Genomic DNA, 25,017 nt, shown 5'->3' on the forward strand with positions numbered 1-25,017 from the left:
CCTTGGGAAGTTTCACTACGTTAAAGGCGCTATATAAATGTCATCATCATCATAGGCCGTCCCTCGGAATCGAGGAAGACTTGCTTCCACTCCTGAAGTGAGTTCTCAGGTGGCTGAACAGTCCAATACGAGAGCCACAGTCCCTGTCACAGGTGGGACAGACAGTGGTTGAGGGAAGGGGAGGGTGGGACTGGTTTGCCGCACGCTCCTTCCGCTGCCTGCGCTTGGTTTCTGCACGCTCTCGGCGACGAGACTCGAGGTGCTCAGCGCCCTCCCGGATGCACTTCCTCCACTTAGGGCGGACTGGTCTTTGGGCCAGGGACTCCCAGGTGTCGGTGGGGATGTTGCACTTTATCAGGGAGGCTTTGAGGGTGGTCCCTTGTAACGTTTCCTCTGCCCGCCTTTGGCTCGTTTGCCGTGAAGGAGTTCCGAGTAGAGCGCTCGCTTTGGGAGTCTCGTGTCTGGGGGCATGCGGACAATGTGGCCCTGCCCAGCGGAGCTGGTCGAGTGTGGTCAGTGCTTCGATGCTGGGGATGTTGGGCCTGGTCGAGGACGCTAACGTTGGTGCGTCTGTCCTCCCAGGGGATTTGCAGGATCTTGCGGAGTCATCGCTGGTGGTATTAAATGGCGGAGCAGGCTCGAGGGACCGAATGGCCGACTCCTGCTCCTATTTCTTGTGTTCTTCTTATTATCACATTGCTGTGTGTGGGAGCTTGCTGTGCGCAAATTGAGCTGCCACGTTTCCCACAATACAACAGTGACCGCACTCCAAAAAGTACTTCGTTGGCTGTGAGGCGCTTCGGGGCGTCCGGTGGTCGTGAAAGGCGCTATAGAAATGCAAGTCTTGCTCCCGGAAAGGTGACCCTCGTCCTGTGTTGTGACGCGGCCCCGCGCGCACGCGCGCGCGCTCCGGAATTCTAACCTCTCATTCTCCCTCCCCTCCCCCAGGCACAACGGCAACATCCTGCTGGACTCGGAGGGCCACATCATTCACATCGATTTCGGCTTCATCCTCTCCAGCTCGCCCCGGAACCTGGGCTTCGAGACCTCTGCCTTCAAACTCACCAGCGAGTTCGTCGACGTGAGTCCTCCCTCCCGCACCGTCGCCTCGAATTCCGCCTTCCCGGACTGTTGCAGTCTGCTTCTGGATCGACTGTAGCACAGACCAATACGTCACATAACGCAAGAAATAGGAGCAGGAGTCGGCCATTCGGACCCTCGAGCCTGCTCCGCCATTCAATAAGATCGTGGCTGATCGGATCACGGACTCAGCTCCACTTCCCCGCCCGCTCCCCATAATCCTTCCTTCCCCATAACCCTTCACTCCCTTATCGCTCAAAAATCTGTCTATCTCCACCTTAAATATATTCAATGTCCCAGCCTCCACAGCTCTCTGGGGCAGAGAATTCCACAGATTTACAACCCTCTGAGAGAAGAAATTCCTCCTCATCTCAGTTTTAAATGGGCGGCCCCTTATTCTAAGACCATGCCCCCTAGTTCTAGTCTCCCCCATCAGTGGAAACATCCTCTCTGCATCCACCTTGTCAAGCCCCCTCATAATATTATACGTTTCGATAAGATCACCTCTCATTCTTCTGAATTCCAATGAGTAGAGGCCCAACCTCCTCAACCTTTCCTCATAAGTCAACCCCCTCATCCCCGGAATCAACCGAGTGAACCTTCTCTGAACTGCCTCCAAAGCAACTCCACTTTCCCACCCGATCCCTTGATTCCCTTAATAACCAAAAATCTATTGATCTCGGCCTTGAATATACTCAACAACTGAGCCTCCACAGGCCTCTGGGGCAGAGAATCCCAAAGATTCACCACCTTCTGAGTGAAGAAATTCCTCCTCATCTCAGTCCTAAATGGCCGACCCCTTATCCTGAGACTGTGTGACCCCCCTGGTTCTAGACTCCCCAGCCCGGGGGGAAACACCCTCCCTGCATCTACTCTGTCTAGCACAGAAGGAAGCCATTCGGCCCATCGAGTCTGTGCCGGCTCTCTCGGAGAGCAATCTAATTAGTCCCACTCCCCCTCCCCCCCCCCGGCTCTTTCCACATTTCCCTGAAATTCTTTCTCCTTTGAGTATTTACCCGATTCCCCTTTTGAAGGCTACCATTGAGTTTGCCTCTCGGGCAGCGCATTCCAGGTCCTAACCACTCGCTGCGTAAAACAAGTTTTTCCTCGTATCCCTTTGGTTCTTCTGCCGATCGCCTTAAATCCGTGTCCTCTGGTTCCCGACCCTTCCACCAATGGGAACAGCTTCTCTCTCCCTGCTCTGACCAGACCCCTCGTGATTTTGAACACCTCGATCAAATCTCCTCTCAACTTTCTCTGCTCCAAGGAGAACAACCCCAGCTTCTCCAGTCTCTCCCCGTCACTGAAGTCCCTCATCCCCGGAATCTTTCTCATCAATCTTTTCCACGCCCTCTCCAAGTTATCTATTCAATCAAGGATCAATACGGGGATGCTACAGGGTGGTTATGATACTGAACTCGCTGTGCAGAAGCGCGTGGAATCGTACAGCACAGAAGGAGGCCACTCAGTCCCACTCGCCTTCAGTGCCTCTACATCCTTTTTATAATATGGCGACCAGAACTGTACGCAGTGCTCCACAAGTGTGGTCTAACCAAGGTTCGATGCAGGTTTAACATAACTTCCCTACTTTTCAATTCTACACGTCTAGAAATAAACCCAAGTTCTTGGTTTGCATTTTTGTATGGCTGGTCACCACGTTACAGGAAGGACGTGATTGCACTGGAGAGGGTGCAGAGGAGATTTACCAGGATGTTGCACTGGAGAGGGGGCAGAGGAGATTTACCAGGATGTTGTACTAGAGAGGGTACAGAGGAGATTTACCAGGATGTTGCACTGGAGAGGGGGCAGAGGAGATTTACCAGGATGTTGCACTGGAGAGGATACAGAGGAGATTTACCAGGATGTTGCAGTGGAGAGGGTACAGAGGAGATTTACCAGGATGTTGCACTGGAGAGGATACAGAGGAGATTTACCAGGATGTTGCAGTGGAGAGGGTACAGAGGAGATTTACCAGGATGTTGCACTGGAGAGGGTACAGAGGAGATTTACCAGGATGTTGCACTGGAGAGGGTACAGAGGAGATTTACCAGGATGTTGCACTGGAGAGGGTACAGAGGAGATTTACCAGGATGTTGCACTAGAGAGGGTACAGAGGAGATTTACCAGGATGTTGCACTCGAGAAGGTGCAGAGGCGATTTACCAGGATGTTGCCAGGATTGGAGAATTTTAGCTATGAGGAAAGATTGGATAGGCTGGGGTTTTTTTTTCTTTGGAACAGAGGAGGCTGAGGGGAGACCTGATTGAGGTGTATAAAATGATGAGGGGCCTGGATAGAGTGGATAGGACGGACCTGTTTCCCTTAGCAGAGGGGTCAATAACCAGGGGGCATAGATTGAAAGTAATTGGGGGGGGGGGGGGGTTTAGAGGGGATTTGAGGGGAAATATCTTCACCCAGAGGGTGGTGGGGGTCTGGGGTGGAACTCACGGCCTGAAAGGGTGTTAGAGGCAGAAACCCTCACCACATTTAAAAAGTACCTGGATGTAACACTTGAAGTGCTGTAACCTACAGGGCTACGGACCGAGAGCGGGAAAGTGGGATTAGGCTGGGTGGCTCTTTGTCGGCCGGCGCGGGACACGATGGGCCGAATGGCCTCCTTCCGTGCTGTAAACTTCTGTGATTCCACGGTTCTTGCTGACCAGTGTCGCAACGTTTAGAACTGGACGTCAGCAGTTAGGGCTTTGTATGCCGACGTAAGCGAGCGCCTGTTTTAACGGCGGATGTGCTAAGGGGCGCGGACGGTGAATATGCTCAGCAATTGACCAGGGGGCTTGTGCCCGCAGGTCATGGGAGGTCTGGACGGCGACATGTTCAACTACTACAAGATGTTGATGCTACAAGGGCTGATCGCGGCTCGCAAGCACATGGATAAAGTGGCTCAAATCGTGGAGATAATGCAGCAAGGTGCGTGGAACGATATGACCCCCTCTCCCCTTCTTGTTGACGAGTTGTTAGAACCCAGCTTTCAACCCCCCCACCCACCCGTCGGGATGATCCAGAACCGAGACGAGATGCTTGTCGTTGGGTTTACATTGGCCACGTTGAGCCAGAGCATGAGCGGGCCGGCCCTCGAGGACCCGTGCAGTCTGGGTGTCCTGCCGCTCCGAAGGGTTGGCTGACCCACGTGCGCAATCAACGGAGGGCACAGTGCCCCTGACAACAGGGACCGAGCTCCTCGCAAGGCAAAGGCTGCAAACGGGGCAGCGGGCGGGGAAGTGGAGCCGAGTCCGCGAACGGATCGGCCGCGAACGTATTGAATGGCGGAGCAGGCTCGAGGGGCCGAATGGCCGACTCCTGCTCCCGTTTCTTTCTTGCGCAAGAGGCAGAGAGGATGGCACCTCTCCTTAGTTGGAGGGCCCGAGTTCAGAGGCTCCTGTGTAGTGGGGGGGTGGATTGTGAGCCTTGACCCCCCCCCCCCCCCCCCCGACTGTGTCACCGCCCACCAACAGCCTCATTCCTGCTGGGTCCAAGCCCCCAGATGTGATTTCTCACCCTGCCGACCCGTTTTGCTCCCCTCTTCTTCTGTAGGGGGCGCCGTTTGTGGCGGGCACCGTAGCTACCAGCTGCCCCCTCCCCCGGTCCCACGCACAAGCCAGCCGAGAGTCCCAGCACCGCATGTGGGCGGGCTGTTTGCTGGTGGGGGGGCTCCGCAGCCTTGTGTTTACCGCTCTGCACTCCCGCTCCCACACTATGTTGACGCTCCCGCTCTCACGCACTCAACATGCAGACTCTCACTCTCGATCTCGCTCTCGACACGAGGATCTCGCTCTCGACACGAGACTCTCACTCTCGATCTCGCTCTCGACACGAGACTCTCACTCTCGATCTCTCTCTCGACACAAGACTCTACTCTCTATCTCGCTCTCGACACGAGACTCACTCTCGATCTCGATCTCGCTCTCGACACGAGACTCTCGATCTCGCTCTCGACACGAGACTCTTGCTCTCGATCTCGATCTCGATCTCGCTCTCGACACGAGACTCTCACTCTCGATCTCGCTCTCGACACGAGACTCACTCTCGATCTCGCTCTCGACACGAGACTCTCACTCTCGATCTCGCTCTCGACACGAGACTCTCACTCTCGATCTCGCTCTCGACACGAGACTCTACTCTCTATCTCGCTCTTGACACGAGACTCTCACTCTCGATCTCGCTCTCGACACGAGACTCTCGATCTCGATCTCGCTCTTGACACGAGACTCTCGATCTCGATCTCGCTCTCGACACGAGACTCTCACTCTCGATCTCGCTCTCGACACGAGACTCTCGCTCTCGACACGAGACTCTCACTCTCGATCTCGCTCTCGACACGAGACTCTCGATCTCGATCTCGATCTCGCTCTCGACACGAGACTCTCACTCTCACTCTCGATCTCGCTCTCGACACGAGACTCTCACTCTCGATACGAGACTCTCACTCTCGATACGAGACTCTCACTCTCGATCTCGCTCTCGACACGAGACTCTCACTCTCGACACGAGACTCTCACTCTCGATCTCGCTCTCGACACGAGACTCTCGATCTCGATCTCGCTCTCGACACGAGACTCTCGATCTCGATCTCGATCTCTATCTCGATCTCGCTCTCGACACGAGACTCTCACTCTCACTCTCGATCTCGCTCTCGACACGAGACTCTCACTCTCGATCTCGATCTCGCTCTCGACACGAGACTCTCACTCTCGATCTCGCTCTCGACACGAGACTCTCACTCTCGACACGAGACTCTCACTCTCGATCTCGATCTCGCTCTCGACACGAGACTCGATCTCGCTCTCGACACGAGACTCTCTCTCTCGATCTCGCTCTCGACACGAGACTCTCGCTCTCGACACGAGACTCTCACTCTCGATCTCGCTCTCGACACGAGACTCTCACTCTCGACACGAGACTCTCACTCTCGATCTCGCTCTCGACACGAGACTCGATCTCGCTCTCGACACGAGACTCTCTCTCTCGATCTCGCTCTCGACACGAGACTCTCGCTCTCGACACGAGACTCTCACTCTCGATCTCGCTCTCGACACGAGACTCTCACTCTCGATCTCACTCTCGACACGAGACTCTCGATCTCGCTCTCGACACGAGACTCTCACTCTCGATCTCACTCTCGACACGAGACTCTCTCTCTCGATCTCGCTCTCGACACGAGACTCTCGCTCTCGACACGAGACTCTCACTCTCGATCTCGCTCTCGACACGAGACTCTCACTCTCGATCTCACTCTCGACACGAGACTCTCGATCTCGCTCTCGACACGAGACTCTCACTCTCGATCTCACTCTCGACACGAGACTCTCACTCTCGATCTCGCTCTCGACACGAGACTCTCGATCTCGATCTCGATCTCGCTCTCGACACGAGACTCTCGATCTCGCTCTCGACACGAGACTCTCACTCTCGATCTCGCTCTCGACACGAGACACTCGATCTCGATCTCGCTCTCGACACGAGACTCTCGATCTCGCTCTCGACACGAGACTCTCACTCTCGACACGAGACTCTCACTCTCGATCTCGCTCTCGACACGAGACTCTCGATCTCGCTCTCGACACGAGACTCTCGATCTCGATCTCGCTCTCGACACGAGACTCACTCTCGATCTCGATCTCGCTCTCGACACGAGACTCTCACTCTCGATCTCGCTCTCGACACAAGACTCTCGCTCTCGACACGAGACTCTCACTCTCACTCTCGATCTCGCTCTCGACACGAGACTCTCACTCTCGATCTCGCTCTCGACACGAGACTCTACTCTCGATCTCGCTCTCGACACGAGACTCTACTCTCTATCTCGCTCTCGACACGAGACTCTCACTCTCGATCTCGCTCTCGACACAAGACTCACTCTCGATCTCGCTCTCGACACGAGACTCACGATCTCGATCTCGATCTCGATCTCGCTCTCGACACGAGACTCTCACTCTCTATCTCGCTCTCGACACGAGACTCTCGATCTCGCTCTCGACACGAGACTCTACTCTCTATCTCGCTCTCGACACGAGACTCTCACTCTCGATCTTGCTCTCGACACGAGACTCTCGATCTCGATCTCGCTCTCGACACGAGACTCTCACTCTCGACACGAGACTCTCACTCTCGATCTCGCTCTCGACACGAGACTCTCGATCTCGATCTCGCTCTAGACACGAGACTCTCGCTCTCGACACGAGACTCTCACTCTCGATCTCGCTCTCGACACGAGACTCTCGCTCTCGATCTCGATCTCGCTCTCGACACGAGACTCTCACTCTCGATCTCGCTCTCGACACGAGACTCTCACTCTCGACACGAGACTCTCACTCTCGATCTCGCTCTCGACACGAGACTCTCGCTCTCGATCTCGATCTCGCTCTCGACACGAGACTCTCGATCTCGATCTCACTCTCGACACGAGACTCTCGCTCTCGACACGAGACTCTCACTCTCGATCTCGCTCTCGACACGAGACTCTCGATCTCGCTCTCGACACGAGACTCTCGATCTCGATCTCGCTCTCGACACGAGACTCTCGATCTCGATCTCGATCTCGCTCTCGACACGAGACTCTCGATCTCGATCTCGCTCTCGCCACGAGACTCTCGATCTCGATCTCGCTCTCGACACGAGACTCTCACTCTCGATCTCGCTCTCGACACGAGACTCTCACTCTCGATCTCGCTCTCGACACGAGACTCACTCTCGATCTCGCTCTCGACACGAGACTCTCACTCTCGATCTCGCTCTCGACACGAGACTCTCACTCTCGATCTCGCTCTCGACACGAGACTCTCACTCTCACTCTCGATCTCGCTCTCGACACGAGACTCTCACTCTCGATCTCGCTCTCGACACGAGACTCTCGATCTCGATCTCGCTCTCGACACGAGACTCTCTCTCTCGATCTCGATCTCGACACGAGACTCTCGATCTCGATCTCGCTCTCGACACGAGACTCTCGATCTCGCTCTCGCTCTCGACACGAGACTCTCGATCTCGCTCTCGCTCTCGACACGAGACTCTCGATCTCGCTCTCGCTCTCGACACGAGACTCTCACTCTCGATCTCGCTCTCGACACGAGACTCTCGACACGAGACTCTCGCTCTCGACACGAGACTCTCACTCTCGATCTCGCTCCCGACACGAGACTCTCGCTCTCGATCTCGCTCTCGACACGAGACTCTCGATCTCGATCTCGCTCTCGACACGAGACTCTCACTCTCGATCTCGCTCCCGACACGAGGCTCTCGCTCTCGACACGAGACTCTCACTCTCGATCTCGCTCTCGACACGAGACTCTCACTCTCGATCTCGCTCCCGACACGAGGCTCTCGCTCTCGACACGAGACTCTCACTCTCGATCTCGCTCTCGACACGAGACTCTCGATCTCGATCTCGCTCTCGACACGAGACTCTCACTCTCGATCTCGCTCCCGACACGAGACTCTCGCTCTCGACACGAGACTCTCACTCTCGATCTCGCTCTCGACACGAGACTCTTGATCTCGATCTCGCTCTCGACACGAGACTCTCACTCTCGATCTCGCTCTCGACACGAGACTCTCGATCTCGATCTCGCTCTCGACACGAGACTCTCACTCTCGATCTCGCTCCCGACACGAGGCTCTCGCTCTCGATCTCGACACGAGACTCTCGATCTCGATCTCGCTCTCGACACGAGGCTCTCGCTCTCGACACGAGACTCTCACTCTCGATCTCGCTCTCGACACGAGACTCTCGATCTCGATCTCGCTCTCGACACGAGACTCTCGCTCTCGACACGAGACTCTCACTCTCGATCTCGCTCTCGACACGAGACTCTCGATCTCGATCTCGCTCTCGACACGAGACTCTCACTCTCGATCTCGCTCCCGACACGAGGCTCTCGCTCTCGATCTCGCTCTCGACACGAGACTCTCGATCTCGATCTCGCTCTCGACACGAGGCTCTCGCTCTCGACACGAGACTCTCACTCTCGATCTCGCTCTCGACACGAGACTCTCGATCTCGATCTCGCTCTCGACACGAGACTCTCACTCTCGATCTCGCTCCCGACACGAGACTCTCGCTCTCGACACGAGACTCTCACTCTCGATCTCGCTCTCGACACGAGACTCTCACTCTCGATCTCGCTCCCGACACGAGGCTCTCGCTCTCGACACGAGACTCTCACTCTCGATCTCGCTCTCGACACGAGACTCTCGATCTCGATCTCGCTCTCGACACGAGACTCTCACTCTCGATCTCGCTCCCGACACGAGGCTCTCGCTCTCGACACGAGACTCTCACTCTCGATCTCGCTCTCGACACGAGACTCTCGATCTCGATCTCACTCTCGACACGAGACTCTCACTCTCGATCTCGCTCTCGACACGAGACTCTCGATCTCGATCTCGCTCTCGACACGAGACTCTCACTCTCGATCTCGCTCTCGACACGAGACTCTCACTCTCGATCTCGCTCTCGACACGAGACTCTCGATCTCGCTCTCGACACGAGACTCTCACTCTCACTCTCGATCTCGCTCTCGACACGAGACTCTCACTCTCGATCTCGCTCTCGACACGAGACTCTCACTCTCGACACGAGACTCTCACTCTCGATCTCGATCTCGCTCTCGACACGAGACTCTCACTCTCGATCTCGCTCTCGACACGAGACTCTCACTCTCGATCTCGCTCTCGACACGAGACTCTCACTCTCGACACGAGACTCTCACTCTCGACACGAGACTCTCACTCTCGATCTCGATCTCGATCTCGCTCTCGACACGATACTCTCGATCTCGATCTCGCTCTCGACACGAGACTCTCTCTCTCGATCTCGATCTCGTTCTCCACACGCAGACTCTCACTCTCGATCTCGCTCTCCACACGCAGACTCTCACTCTCGATCTCGCTCTCCATACACAGACTCTCACTCTCGATCTCGCTCTCCACACGCAGACTCTCACTCTCGATCTCGCTCTCCACACGCAGACTCTCACTCTCGATCTCGCTCTCCACACGCAGACTCTCACTCTCGATCTCGCTCTCCACACGCAGACTCTCACTCTCGATCTCGCTCTCCACACGCAGACTCTCACTCTCGATCTCGCTCTCCACACGCAGACTCTCACTCTCGATCTCGCTCTCCACACGCAGACTCTCACTCTCGATCTCGCTCTCCACACGCAGACTCTCACTCTCGATCTCGCTCTCCACACGCAGACTCTCACTCTCGATCTCGCTCTCCACATGCAGACTCTCACTCTCGATCTCGCTCTCCACATGCAGACTCTCACTCTCGCTCTCCCGCACTCTACACGCAGACTCTCACTCTCGATCTCGATCTCGCTCTCGACACGAGACTCTCGCTCTCGATCTCGATCTCGCTCTCGACACGAGACTCTCGATCTCGATCTCGCTCTCGACACGAGACTCTCGCTCTCGATCTCGATCTCGCTCTCGACATGAGACTCTCGATCTCACTCTCGACACGAGACTCTCGCTCTCGCTCTCGACGCGCAGACTCCCGCTCTCACTCTCCCACACTCGACTCTCGCTCTCCCACACTCGACAGGCACACTCACTCGGCGCACTCCCAGTCGACCTGGCGACGCGCACTCTCGCGCCCGCCCCCTTTCCTGCGGCGGTCACTGGATAATGATCAGGAGTCGGAACCCTGCCGATTGTTCCCTCTCTCTAACCCCGAGTGCAGTGGGCGGTTCTCTTCACCGCCATTCCTGTCCGACTTCGGAGAGCAGACCCCGGGACTGTCCACCATGCGCGACGAGCGCCGCGCCACCTGGCCAGGGAAATTGCTCGAGCCCCTAAATCCCAACTGTGAAACCCGTGCCCAGCATACACAGCGCTGGGTGCCCTGTCCACGTGCAAACTGTGCCTTTGTTGTTGTGTGTTGATGTGACTTTGCTGCAAGATCTTTGTCTAACCCCGTGTCTGGTCAGTTTGTCCTACAGGTGAAGAAGACAGGTGCGTAGGAAGGTCGCAGGCCAGTCAGGTGCTAGCACTGAGAGATTTGCTGTGTGAGTGTCAGCCAGCCAGCCAGAGAGCCAGAACCAGCTTCATTCAGCACTACGAGGGCACAGGGCCTAGACTGGTGATAGAGCGCAGGCAGAGGGGTGGGCAAGGCGGCAGTGAATTTGTGGCTGGGGTGAGGGAGCAAGGCACAGGAAGCAAATCCCTTTCTACCTTAAACTGCATCCCGAGCCATTAAAAAATACCGAGGGAGGAATTTAAGGCGTTAATTAGGATGCAGGTCCATCAGTCTAGGAGTGAGGAAAGAGAGATTGTTACTTTTGTTGGACACTTCATCACACTGACCTATTTTGTTCTCTGTCTCTCTCTCTCTCGCCTCTGAGTCAGAAGGTTGTGGGTTCGGGTCTCACTCCAGCGACTTGAGCACAAAATCCAGGCCGGCGCTCCCAGTGCTGAGGGAGCGCCGCACTGTCGGAGGGGCAGTACTGAGGGAGCGCCGTACTGCGCTGTCGGAGGGGCAGTACTGAGGGAGCGCCGCACTGCGCTGTCGGAGGGGCGGTGCTGAGGGAGCGCCGTACTGCGCTGTCGGAGGGGCAGTACTGAGGGAGCGCCGCACTGCGCTGTCGGAGGGGCGGTACTGAGGGAGCGCCGCACTGTCGGAGGGGCAGTACTGAGGGAGCGCCGCACTGCGCTGTCGGAGGGGCGGTGCTGAGGGAGCGCCGTACTGCGCTGTCGGAGGGGCAGTACTGAGGGAGCGCCGCACTGCGCTGTCGGAGGGGCAGTACTAATGGAGCGCCGCACTGTCGGAGGGGCAGTACTGAGGGAGCGCCGCACTGCGCTGTCGGAGGGGCGGTACTGAGGGAGCGCCGCACTGTCGGAGGGGCAGTACTGAGGGAGCGCCGCACTGCGCTGTCGGAGGGGCGGTACTGAGGGAGCGCCGCACTGTCGGAGGGGCAGTACTGAGGGAGCGCCGTACTGCGCTGTCGGAGGGGCAGTACTGAGGGAGCACCGCACTGTCGGAGGGGCGGTACTGAGGGAGCACCGTACTGTCGGAGGGGCGGTACTGAGGGAGCACAGCATTGTCGGAGGGGCGGTACTGAGGGAGCGCCGCACTGTCGGAGGGGCAGTACTGAGGGAGCGCCGCACTGTCGGAGGGGCGGTACTGAGGGAGCGCCGCACTGTCGGAGGGGCAGTACTGAGGGAGCGCCGCACTGTCGGAGGGGCGGTACTGAGGGAGCGCCACACTGTCGGAGGGGCAGTACTGAGGGAACACAGCATTGTCGGTGCCGCCTTTCAAATGAGGCGTTAAACCGAGGCCCCGTTCAGATGAGCACATTTTGAAGAGGAGCAACTACCCCCTCTCTCAAACTCTCTGAATTCATTGCTGTTTATTGGATCTTGCCATGCGCAGAAATGCCTACCTTTTAAGAAAGCAAATGGTATGTTGGCCTTTATTTCAAGAGGATTTGAGTATAAGAGTAAAGACGTTTTACTGCAATTATATCGGGCCTTGGTGAGACCACACCTGGAGTATTGTGTACAGTTTTGGTCTCCTTACCGAAGGAAGGATATACTTGCCATAGAGGGAGTGCAGCGAAGGTTCACCAGACTGATTCCCGGGATGGCAGGACTGTCCTATGAAGAAAGACTGGATCGGCCAGGCTTATGTTCACTGGAATTTCGAAGAATGAGATGGGATCTCATAGAAACATATAAAATTCTGACGGGATTGGACAGGTTAGATGCAGGAAGAATGTTCCCGATGTTGGGGAAGTCCAGAACCAGGGGTCACACAGTCTAAGGATAAGGGGTAAGCCATTTAGGACCGAGATGAGGAGAAACTTCTTCACCCAGAGAGTGGTGAACCTGTGGAATTCTCTACCACAGAGAGTTGTTGAGACCAATTCACTAAATATATTCAAGAGGGAGTTGGTTGTGGCCCTTGCGGCTAAAGGGATCGAGGGGTATGGAGAGAAAGCAGGAATGGGGTACTGAAGTTGCATGATCAGCCATGATCATATTGAATGGTGGTGCAGGCTCGAAGGGCCCAATGGCCTGCTCCTGCACCTATTCTCTCTGTTTCTAAGCGCCTGGGGACGTTTTACTGCGTTAAAGGCGCTATAGAAATAAAAGTTGTTCGATCTGAATACAAGTATTTTCTTTTAAAATTGAGGTTTTTACTTCCCTGTACCGTAGGCTCTCAGCTCCCCTGTTTCCATGGTTCAGGCACCATCCGGCATCTGAAGGAGCGTTTCCACATGAACCTGACCGAGGAACAGCTGCAGGGCCTGATCGAACAGATGGTGGACGGTAGCATGCGCTCGCTCACCACCAAACTCTACGACGGCTTCCAGTACCTCACCAACGGCATCATGTGAGCTGCCCTCTCTCCCCTCCCCCCCCCCCCCCCCCCCGCCGCATCGTGAGGGGGAGGAAGGCGGAGAGAGCGATACGGGGGCGGTGGGGGCCTGCCGCGACCTTTCACCTCTCGCCGCGACCTTTCACCTCTCGCCGCGACCTTTCACCCCCTCGGCCAGGCGACGGGATAGCAGACGACGGCGGCTGCCCCCTGCGTGGATTGAAGCGGGGGGGGGGCGGGGGGAAACGTTCCACACTCGAGGAAATCGATGAGGGCGCCGTGTCTCGGTGGGGAGTCTGGCTTGCACAGTCGCTGCTGCCCTGCTCTCGGGACGTGGATAGGGCTATCTCCAAACTTTCGCTCGACCTCCGAGAGACTCTTCTTTTTAGTTCCCCCATCAAATGTCGATCCTCCCCCGTTACGCGAGAGAGAGAGAGCGTTCACGTCGAATCTCGGACCGCCCTGCCCGCTCAAAAGAAGTCGCTCAGCTCCTTGAGCATTCGGAATGAGAACTCTCCGCTCCCACTGCTATCCTGGGCTGATATTTATCCCTCAACCAACATCGCTTGTGTGTGTGTATATATATATATATATATATATATATATCTCAAAGAAAACTATTTGATCCTGGTCGTTAGCACATTTGTGGGAGCTTGCTGTGCACAAATTGAGCTGCCGCGTTTCCTGCATCGCAACGGCGACAAAAAACAGTGCGGCATTTTGGCTGCGGAAGTCAACGAGGGCAAAGTCGGGAATGTCGAAATATACTGTTCGCTTTTTGTTTTGTGTGACCACGGTTTGTGTTCCTCCTGCGTTGCCCACAGCGACCACGCTTTGGAAAGCGTTTCGCGGGCCGCGAGGCGCTTTGGGACGTCCTGGGGTTGGTTCGTGGTTGGCTCTGTAGAACAAAAAAAAGAAATGCTTTCTTTCTCGGAGGGAGAGAGAAATCCTGTCGACTTCGATTCAGAGGTACTGATGTGGCTCTTTGCGAGTCTGTCTGTCTGTCTCTCTCTCTCTCTCTCTCTCTCTCTCGCTCTCCTTTTTTTTTTGGCTTCCTCTTTCGATGAAGTCTGCTCCGCGTGAAATGTCACTGAAGGGCCCACCGAGTCTGTTCCGACACTCCCGGTCCCCCCGGCTGTGGGTGTGAAGGATTTCCGTTAACGCACACCCGGCTTGCTTGCGAAGGTAAACATCGTGGGTTATTTCTGCTGTCCCCAGTCCCTCCGGATGGTCTGTTGGGCAGAGGGGTTCGTTCTTTCACACTCACTCACACACAATGATCAGTACACGAACGCTCGCTCTCTCACACACACACACACACACACACACACACATACACACACACACACATTCTTGCACACACACACACACATTCTTGCACACACACGCATACAGCACGCATGCGCGCACACACACTTGCACACATTGATCAATATACACTCATTCATGCATACTGATCAGTTCTCACTCACTCACACTCTCACACACTCACACTGATACACACCCTGATCAATGCACAATCTCGCTCGCGCTCTCACTCTCGCTCACACACACACCCTCACCCTGATCAATGCACACACTCTCTCGCTCACTCTGTCTCTCACTCTCGCTCACACACACACCCTCACCCTGATCAATGCACACACTCTCTCGCTCACTCTGTCTCTCACTCTCGCTCACACACACACCCTCACTCTGATCAATGCACACACTCTCTCGCTCACTCTGTCTCTCTGTCTCGCTCACACACACACCCTCACTCTGATCAATGCACACACTCTCTCGCTCACTCTGTCTCTCTGTCTCGCTCACACACACACCCTCACTCTGATCAATGCACACACTCTCTCGCTCACTCTGTCTCTCTGTCTCGCTCACACACACACCCTCACTCTGATCAATGCACACACTCTCTCGCTCACTCTGTCTCTCTGTCTCGCTCTCACACACACCCTCACTCTGATCAATGCACACACTCTCTCGCTCACTCTGTCTCTCTGTCTCGCTCACACACGCGCGCGCGCACACACACACACCCTGATCAATGCACACTATCTGGCTCTCACTCTCTCCCTCTATTACTCTCACTCTCTCTCACACACACACACACACACACACACACACACACACACACACACACACACACCCTGATCAATGCACACTATCTGGCTCTCACTCTCTCCCTCTATTACTCTCACTCTCTCTCACACACACACACACACACACACACACACACCTCAATACACACCCTGATCAATGCACACTATCTGGCTCTCACTCTCTCCCTCTATTACTCTCACTCTCTCTCTCACACACACACACACACACACACACACACACACACACCTCAATACACACCCTGATCAATGCACACTATCTGGCTCTCACTCTCTCCCTCTATTACTCTCTCTCTCTCTCTCACACACACACACACACACACACACACACACACCTCAATACACACCCTGATCAGCACATGGAAAGGACCCTAGACTATTGACGATGAAGGCCCGACCATCATTGAACACACACTACTATTAGAGGGTTTCTCCCTGAAGAGTTTGCCCCACCCCTGTGTGTGGTGAGATGAGCTGAGGATAGAAGCTATTGTTGGGGTAGACCGTGCCTCTTGTCTCAGTATGGAGCTGGGAGAGAGAGCACGCACGGTGGCGATGTCTGGTATGCATGGCCAAGCAGCTGAATTAATACCGACACCTCCTTCATAAGGTCCAATAGAGTAACGTTGCTGCTCAGGGCCTTGTTTGTAAATCGAACGGTTAAATCTCGCCAATCAAGCTATTTAATTATCTATTTGTGAATGATGGTTATTGGCCAGTGAGGCACTCAGTGCCAAATGACTAATTAACTGTAGCTAACTGTCGGCCAGTGTCCTCGGCCAACATTCCTCCCTCCACCAGCATCGCCAGAGAATATATTTACTGGTTATTCATCTCGCACATAATGACTGCCGCATTTAGCGGCATAATGGCCACTGCACTTTAGGGGGACTCGGACATAAAGCTCTTTGGGATGTTCCAAGCACTAGACCAACTGCTTGGGAGTGTTTGATGGGACAGTGTAGAGGGAGCTTTACTCTGTATCTAACCCCCTGTACCTGCCCTGGGAGTGTTTGATGGGGACAGTGCAGAGGGAGCTTTACTCTGTATCTAACCCCCTGTAACTGCCCTGGGAGTGTTTGATGGGACAGTGTAGAGGGAGCTTTACTCTGTATCTAACCCCGTGCTGTACCTGCCCTGGGAGTGTTTGATGGACAGTGTAGAGGGAGCTTTACTCTGTATCTAACCCCATGCTGTACCTGCCCTGGGAGTGTTTGATGGGGACAGTGCAGAGGGAGCTTTACTCTGTATCTAACCCCCTGTACCTGCCCCTGGGAGTGTTTGATGGGACAGTGTAGAGGGAGCTTTACTCTGTATCTAACCCCATGCTGTACCTGCCCTGGGAGTGTTTGATGGGGACAGTGCAGAGGGAGCTTTACTCTGTATCTAACCCCCTGTACCTGCCCTGGGAGTGTTTGATGGGACAGTGTAGAGGGAGCTTTACTCTGTATCTAACCCCCTGTACCTGCCCTGGGAGTGTTTGATGGGGACAGTGTAGAGGGAGCTTTACTCTGTATCTAACCCCCTGTACCTGCCCTGCGAGTGTTCGATTCGGCCACTGACTGTCTGAATGGAAAAAGTTGGAAATTCCCAGTGTATCCCACTCACTTCGAGCACAAACTTCCCCCCACCCCACAGTTTATTGTGTGTGTAAGTAGAATTGTCACATCCTCCGATTCATGCTGTTGCTGTGAATACCGAACGCACAACATAGCCGGTGAAACTGCCCCTCTCCACCAAGTGGCATCACGTTAAGTATTACACGCCTCGCCATTGTGCACACTGCTGGGGTTCCCTGTGTCACTAGCAGTGGGCTTCTGGTCCAGGGAATCTCCACCTCGCGGCCACTCGCCAGGAATCGGAAGGCGTTTTCTCATATTTTTCTTTGCCGACTTGACGCGAAGTGTCTCGCGTTGCGGCGTACTCCATTCCAGCTCTTCTCCTCCCACTTTCCACGCTGTAGGCGAGATCTCGTCTCTCCTCTCGTCGCTCCAGCTCCTCCCCATCTGCTTGCCGTCCTAAAGCCGATGTAGGATATACGGTACAGAGACGGGCCATTCGGCCCAACCAGTCCGTGCCGGCGTTTATGCTGCATTCGAGTCTCCTCCCGTCTAAATCTATCAGCACAACCCTCTATTCCCTTCTCCCTTGTCCAGCCTCCCCTTAAACGCATCGATACTATTTGCCTCAACCCCCTCCCTGTGGCAGCGAGTTCCACATTCTCACCGCTCTCTGGGCAAAGAAGTTTCTCCTGAATTCCCTGTTGGGTTTCTCGGTGGCGATCTTATATCGATGGCCTCTAGTTATGCTCTTCCCCACAACTGGAAACATTCTGTATCCACCCCATCAAAACCATTTAAAGACCGCTATTAAGTCACCCCTCCGCGTTGGACGACCATAAACGAACGGGCTTCCCACTGTCCAATCGTGAGGTCCAGTGAGCAGACCCATTGAAATTTATTTAAGTGAATGACGCACAGAAAGAGAGAGCGAGAGAGAGAGAGCTGGGACACCTTGTACATATTATAAAACTGTATTTAAAATGGCTCTTTTTTTTATATATATATTATATATATATAAGCAGTGCACGTTTTGAAATTTCGATTCTTTTTTTTTTGTTGTAAATGTGAAATTAAAACCTCTCAAGACTTGCAGGCGATGTGAGGACGGGATTTAAGCTCCATTCTGGCAGCACCATCGATGTCTGTGCTGCGGAATCGCAATCGTTTTTATTGCTGTACACTTGGCCACTGTGCCCCTAATACTTTTCTGTCTCAACTTTTTTTTTAAATCGTTTTTCTTTTGTGTTTCCACCTTACTGCCTCCTCCCTCCCAAGGAGCTCGTCTCTTTTATTTTCTGTTCCCCTGTGTTTCGTGTGTGTTGTCTCGTGACTAATTAAAAAAAAAAATCTCCAGCGAAATTCCGCCAATCTTTGGACTTTTATCAATTCCACACCCTGCCCCCAGCCGAGGCAGTCACAGAGTGGGGAGGGCTCACTCGGCAAATGAACTTTCATTCCCCCCCCCCCCCCCCCAGAGACCCTCATTGGGTGTGGCAACATTGTGGATTGTGCTGAGCGGTGAACCCTTCCGTGGTCGAATAGGCGGCTCCTGCTGACTTAACCTTGCAAGGAACCCAAAGATTGCACCTTCAGACCGCAGTCTCTTTCTTTTAAAACATTAATTCTCGGAGATGTGGGCATCGCTGGCATTTATTGCCCGTCCCCTAATCGCCCCGTGAGAAGGTGGTGGTGAGCCGCCTTCTTGAACCGCTGCAGTCCCGTGTGGTGAAGGTGCTCCCACAGTGCTGTTCGGGAGGGAGTTCCAGGATTGTGACCCCAGCGACGATGAAGGAACGGCCGATATATTTCCAAGTCGGGATGGTGTGTGACTGGGAGGGGAACATGGAGGGGGTGGTGTCCCCATGCGCCTGCTGCCCTTGTCCTTCTAGGCGGTAGAGGTCGCGGGTTTGGGAGGTGCTGCCGAAGAAGCCTTGGCGAGTTGCCGCGGTGCATCTTGTAGACGGTGCTCACTGCAGCCACGGTGCGCCGGTGGTGGAGGGAGTGAGTGTTGAAGGTGGTGGGTAGCGTGTCGATCGAGCGGGGCTGCTTTGTCCTGGATGGTGTCGAGCTTCTCGAGTGTTGTTGGAGCTGCAACTCATCCAGGCAAGTGGAGAGTGTTCCATCACACTCCTGACTTGTGCCTTGTAGATGGTGGGAGAGGCTTTGGGGAGTCGGGAGGTGAGACACTCGCCGCAGAATACCCAGCCTCTGACCCGCTCTTGTAGCCACAGTGTTTAGGTGGCTGGTCCAGTTAAGTTTCTGGTCAATGATGACCGTCAGGATGTTGGTGATGGGAGGATTCGGCGATGGTGATGCCATTGGATGTGGGTGGGGTGGTTATTCCAATGTGGAGGGGGTGCTGAGAGCTACGATTCCCTCCCTGGACCTCTGCGGGGGACCAGTACCTTCCCGTCAATTCTCGCTGTGCCTCTTCCGCAACCTGGAGCCCATGAGCCCCAATCTATAAAGTCCTCAATATGGCTGTACCGGCACGGGTTTGGAGTTTGAGCTTGGGGTCTGATCTCTTGCAAAGCTGGACCACCAATGGCGATGCAATAACACAGCAGGAAGCTTGTGACCTTGGAGTAGACTGGAGTGATGGGGAGTGGAAGGGAATAAAAATAGGACCATTCGGCCCCTCGAGCCTGTTCCGCCATCCAGTGAGATCACAGCTGATCTGCGACCTGACCCCATCTACCCGCCGTTGGGCCGTAGCCCTCAATACCTCTGGGTGACAAAAAGCCGTCAATCTCCCGATTTACAACGACCAATTGATCGAGCACCAGTTGGCATTTATGGAAGGGGGTTGCACACTTCTTTGTGTGGAGAAGCATTTCCAGACTTTGCTCCTGAAAGGTCCGCCTCTCATTTTTACATCAATACAAATGGGCCAGAAATAGCAGCGAACCCGGGGACTGGGAGAAATTTAGAACTCAGCAGAGGAGGACAAAGGGTTTGATTAGGGCAGGGAAAATGGAGTACGAGAAGAAGCTTGCAGGGAACATTAAGGCGGATTGCAAAAGTTTCTATAGGTATGTAAAGAGAAAAAGGTTAGTAAAGACAAACGTAGGTCCCCTGTAGTCAGAATCAGGGGAAGTCATAGCGGGGAACAAAGAAATGGCAGACCAATTGAACAAGTACTTTGGTTCGGTATTCACTAAGGAGGACACAAACAACCTTTCGGATATAAAAGGGGTCAGAGGGTCTAGTAAGGAGGAGGAACTGAGGGAAATCTTTATTAGTCGGGAAATTGTGTTGGGGAAATTGATGGGATTGAAGGCCGATAAATCCCCAGGGCCTGATGGACTGCATCCCAGAGTACTTAAGGAGGTGGCCTTGGAAATAGCGGATGCATTGACAGTCATTTTCCAACATTCCATTGACTCTGGATCGGTTCCTATCGAGTGGAGGGTAGCCAATGTAACCCCACTTTTTAAAAAAGGAGGGAGAGAGAAAACAGGGAATTATAGACCTGTCAGCCTGACCTCAGTAGTGGGTAAAATGATGGAATTAATTATTAAGGATGTCATAGCAGCACATTTGGAAAATGGTGACATGATAGGTCCAAGTCAGCATGGATTTGTGAAAGGGAGATCATGCTTGACAAATCTTCTGGAATTTTTTGAGGATGTTTCCAGTAAAGTGGACAAAGGAGAACCAGTTGATGTGGTATATTTGGACTTTCAGAAGGCTTTCGACAAGGTCCCACACAGGAGATTAATGTGCAAAGTTAAAGCACATGGGATTGGGGGTAGTGTGCTGACGTGGATTGAGAACTGGTTGTCAGACAGGAAGCGAAGAGTAGGAGTAAATGGGGACTTTTCAGAATGGCAGGCAGTGACTAGTGGGGTACCGCAAGGTTCTGTGCTGGGGCCCCAGCTGTTTACATTGTACATTAATGATTTAGACGAGGGGATTAAATGTAGTATCTCCAAATTTGCGGATGACACTAAGTTGGGTGGCAGTGTGAGCTGCGAGGAGGATGCTATGAGGCTGCAGAGTGACTTGGATAGGTTAGGTGAGTGGGCAAATGCGTGGCAGATGAAGTATAATGTGGATAAATGTGAGGTTATCCACTTTGGTGGTAAAAACAGAGAGACAGACTATTATCTGAATGGTGACAGATTAGGAAAAGGGAAGGTGCAGCGAGACCTGGGTGTCATGGTACATCAGTCATTGAAGGTTGGCATGCAGGTACAGCAGGCGGTTAAGAAAGCAAATGGCATGTTGGCCTTCATAGCGAGGGGATTTGAGTACAGGGGCAGGGAGGTGTTGCTACAGTTGTACAGGGCCTGGGTGAGGCCACACCTGGAGTATTGTGTACAGTTTTGGTCTCCTAACTTGAGGAAGGACGTTCTTGCTATTGAGGGAGTGCAGCGAAGATTCACCAGACTGATTCCTGGGATGGTGGGACTGACCTATCAAGAAAGACTGGATCAACTGGGCTTGTATTCACTGGAGTTCAGAAGAGTGAGAGGGGACCTCATAGAAACGTTTAAAATTCTGACGGGTTTGGACAGGTTGGATGCAGGAAGAATGTTCCCAATGTTGGGGAAGTCCAGAACCAGGGGTCACAGTCTAAGGATAAGGGGTAAGCCATTTAGGACCGAGATGAGGAGAAACCTCTTCACCAAAGAGTGGTGAACCTGTGGAATTCTCTACCACAGAAAGTAGTTGAGGCCAATTCACTAAATATATTCAAAAGGGAGTTAGATGAAGTCCTTACTACTCGGGGGATCAAGGGGTATGGCGTGAAAGCAGGAAGGGGGTACTGAAGTTTCATGTTCAGCCATGAACTCATTGAATGGCGGTGCAGGCTAGAAGGGCTGAATGGCCTACTCCTGCACTTATTTTCTATGTTTCTATGTAAGTCCCGCACAAATGCCCAACTTAGTGATCATCGTAGGCAGTCCCTTGAAGCAAGGATGACTTGCTTCCACGTCAAAAAGGGATGAGTTCCCAGGTGTTTCAATGAAGGCCCGAAAATTCCAGGTCCCGAACTACATCCCGAAGGGTGGAAGATGCCTGTGGGTGGATTCTTTTACGTGGGGTGGCCGTTGCACACCAGCCACCACACGGGCTTGACAAAGCGAGGTCTTGGTCCAGGGGCAAGGGTTAACCAGGACGACTGGAGACCAGCTCTGCTGCACGGACCCAGTGCGCCCACATATCGCACAGTGTGGGCTGGGCCCGTGCTGCCCCTGGGCCCTCGCCTCTCCTGGGCCCTCGCCTCTCCTGGGCCCCGATCACATCTCTCTACGATCTCTCGCCGCTCCTGCTGTACCTGCCCCACTGTATTTGTTGAAGCTGGGTTGTGCGCGATCAGGGCACGGGGACACAGTTGCACAGTCGAGACCTCCCAGTTTCTCCATCACTCACCCAGAAATCTGTCACAGCCTGGCCATGAGAAGCCAAGGCGAAGGCAGGTCGTCATCCACAAGTCAAAATAGTCGGGGGAGATGAGGGGGTAAATTGAGAAGTGACGGTCACGCATCAACCAAATGGGAAATGATGCTCAAGGTTGGGTTCTACGACACAGAGGAGGCCGTTCGGCCCAACGTACACGTGCTATCTCTCTCTGTCTGAGCTCTCCTCGATCGCCCCTTTCTCCCATTTGCCCCATCGCCCACGTTCCCTTTCTCTCAAAGATCTCCTCCCCAATGGTCCCCCTCCTCATTGTGGGTTCCAGTCCCCACTCCAGCGACATGAGCACATAAAACTAGGCTGCCACTCCCAGTACTGAGGGAGCACCGCACTGTTGGAGGGGCGGTACTGAGGGAGCGCCTCGCTGTCGGAGGGGCAGTGCTGAGGGGAGCGCCTCGCTGTCGGAGGGGCAGTGCTGAGGGGAGCGCATCGCTGTCGGAGGGGCAGTGCTGAGGGGAGCGCCTCGCTGTCGGAGGGGCGGTGCTGAGGGAGTGTCGCACTGTCGGAGGGGCGGTGCTGAGGGAGTGTCGCACTGTCGGAGGGGCGGTACTGAGGGTGCGCCGCAGTGTGCTGTTGGGGCAGTACTGAGGGAGTGCCGCACTGCGCTGTTGGAGGGGCAGTACTGAGGGAGCGCCGCACTGCGCTGTTGGAGGGGCAGTACTGAGGGAGCGCCGCAGTGCGCTGTTGGGGCAGTACTGAGGGAGCGCCGCATTGCGCTGTTGGAGGGGCAGTACTGAGGGAGCGCTGCACTGAGCTGTTGGAGGGGCAGTACTGAGGGAGCGCCGCACTGCGCTGTTGGAGGGGCAGTACTGAGGGAACGCCGCACTGCGCTGTCAGAGGGGCAATACGGAGGGGACGCCGTACTGTCGGAGGGGCGATGCTGAGGGAGCGCCATGCTGTTGGAGGTGCCGTCTTTCTAATGAGACGTTAAACCGCTGCCCCGTCTGCCCTCTCGGGTGGACGTAAAAGAGCCGGTTATATTAAAGAGCAGGGAGTTGTCCCGCAGGCAATATTCTTTGCTCACTCCTAAAAAAAACGGATTAACCGCTCGTTGGATGTGAGAACACAAAAGCAAAATACTGCGGATGCTGGGATCTGAAATAAAGAACAGAACACGCTGAAAGCACTCAGCAGGTCGGGAAAATCTGTGGAGAGAGAAACAGAGTTAACGTTTCGGGTCGATGACCCTGTGTCAGAACTGGAAAAAGTTCGAGATGCGTCAGGTTTTTAAGCGAGCGTAGGGATGTGGGAGGTCAGAACAAAAGGGAAGTTCTGTGATGGGGTGGAGGGTAGGAGAGATTCGAGAGACCAAAGGGGTGTTGGTGCGAGGCACAATGAGACGGTAATGGGACAAGTTAAGGTGTAAGTGGAGACGGCAGAATCGTCAACAGCTGCCGTGGGAAAGGGAGTAAAACTTGCTGTACTTGCCCACCTAAAGCGATTGCGTTTTCAGAGTAACTTTGGGACGTCCGAACGATGTGAAAGGCTGTACATAAATGCAAGATTTTTCTTTCGACCTGAAAGGACACATATTAAGCTTGTCTGCCTGGACGCTTGAAATAGTTATAAGGTAACCCAGGGGTTGAACAGCAGCCCACCAGGCCAGAATAAGGAGGATTGCGGGACATCTCTGGGGAGTATGTGAAAACACGGAGGCTGCATCACTGAGAGGTTTCAACAAGCTCAATAAGGTAACTCCCAAGTCCGAGTGAATAAACATAAGGCACGATGGCTTCATAGAATGAATATCTCATCACGTAGAGGCCATTTGCTCCTTCAAGTGTCAGCTGTGGTTCAGTGGGCAGCACGCTCACCTCTGAGTCAGAAGGTTGTGGGTTCGAGTCCCTCTCCAGGGACTTGAGCAGGAAAATCTAGGCTGGTGCTCCCAGTGCAGTGCTGAGGGAGCGCCGCGCTGTCGGAGGGGCGGTGCTGAGGGAGTGCCGCGCTGTCGGAGGGGCGGTACTGAGGGAGCGCCGCACTGTCGGAGGGGCGATACTGAGGGAGTGTCGGAGGGGCGGTACTGAGGGAGTGCCGCACTGTCGGAGGGGCGGTACTGAGGGAGTGCCGTACTGTCGGAGGGGCGGTACTGAGGGAGTGCCGCACTGTCGGAGGGGCAGTACTGAGGGAGTGCCGCACTGTCGGAGGGGCAGTACTGAGGGAGCGCCGTACTGTCGGAGGGGCGGTGCTGAGGGAGCGCCGTACTGTCGGAGGGGCGGTGCTGAGGGAGCACCGCACTGTCGGAGGGGCGGTGCTGAGGGAGCGCCGCACTGTCGGAGGGGCAGTGCTGAGGGAGCGCCGCTATGTCGGAGGGGCGGTGTTGAGGGAGCACCGCACTGTCGGAGGGGCGGTGCTGAGGGAGCGCCGCTATGTCGGAGGGGCGGTACTGAGGGAGCGCCGCACTGTCGGAGGGGCTGTACTGAGGGAGCACCGCACTGTCGGAGGGGCAGAGCTGAGGGAGCGCCGCACTGTCGGAGGGGCAGTACTGAGGGAGCGCC

At 54.6% G+C, this 25,017-nt stretch overlaps 2 protein-coding genes across 2 annotated transcripts in view; both read left to right on the forward strand.

Annotated features, from left to right (window-relative positions):
- pi4kb (phosphatidylinositol 4-kinase, catalytic, beta) overlaps positions 1-18,457 on the forward strand; it is an 83,922-nt gene extending 65,465 nt beyond the window's left edge. Inside the window, exons 10-12 of the mRNA XM_070868481.1 lie at positions 949-1,081; positions 3,884-4,004; positions 13,257-18,457. Coding sequence (XP_070724582.1) covers positions 949-1,081; positions 3,884-4,004; positions 13,257-13,438 — 436 coding nt within the window. The 3' untranslated portion in view covers positions 13,439-18,457. The remainder of the gene's footprint in view (positions 1-948; positions 1,082-3,883; positions 4,005-13,256) is intronic.
- The window catches only part of myo1eb (myosin IEb), an 86,523-nt gene continuing 75,843 nt past the window's right edge, over positions 14,338-25,017 (forward strand). The window contains exon 1 of the mRNA XM_070868482.1: positions 14,338-14,388. Within this exon, the coding sequence (XP_070724583.1) occupies positions 14,338-14,388 (51 nt within the window). The remainder of the gene's footprint in view (positions 14,389-25,017) is intronic.

This window comes from Pristiophorus japonicus, chromosome 30, assembly GCF_044704955.1.
Source record: "Pristiophorus japonicus isolate sPriJap1 chromosome 30, sPriJap1.hap1, whole genome shotgun sequence".
NCBI classification, from domain to species: Eukaryota; Metazoa; Chordata; class Chondrichthyes; family Pristiophoridae; genus Pristiophorus; species Pristiophorus japonicus.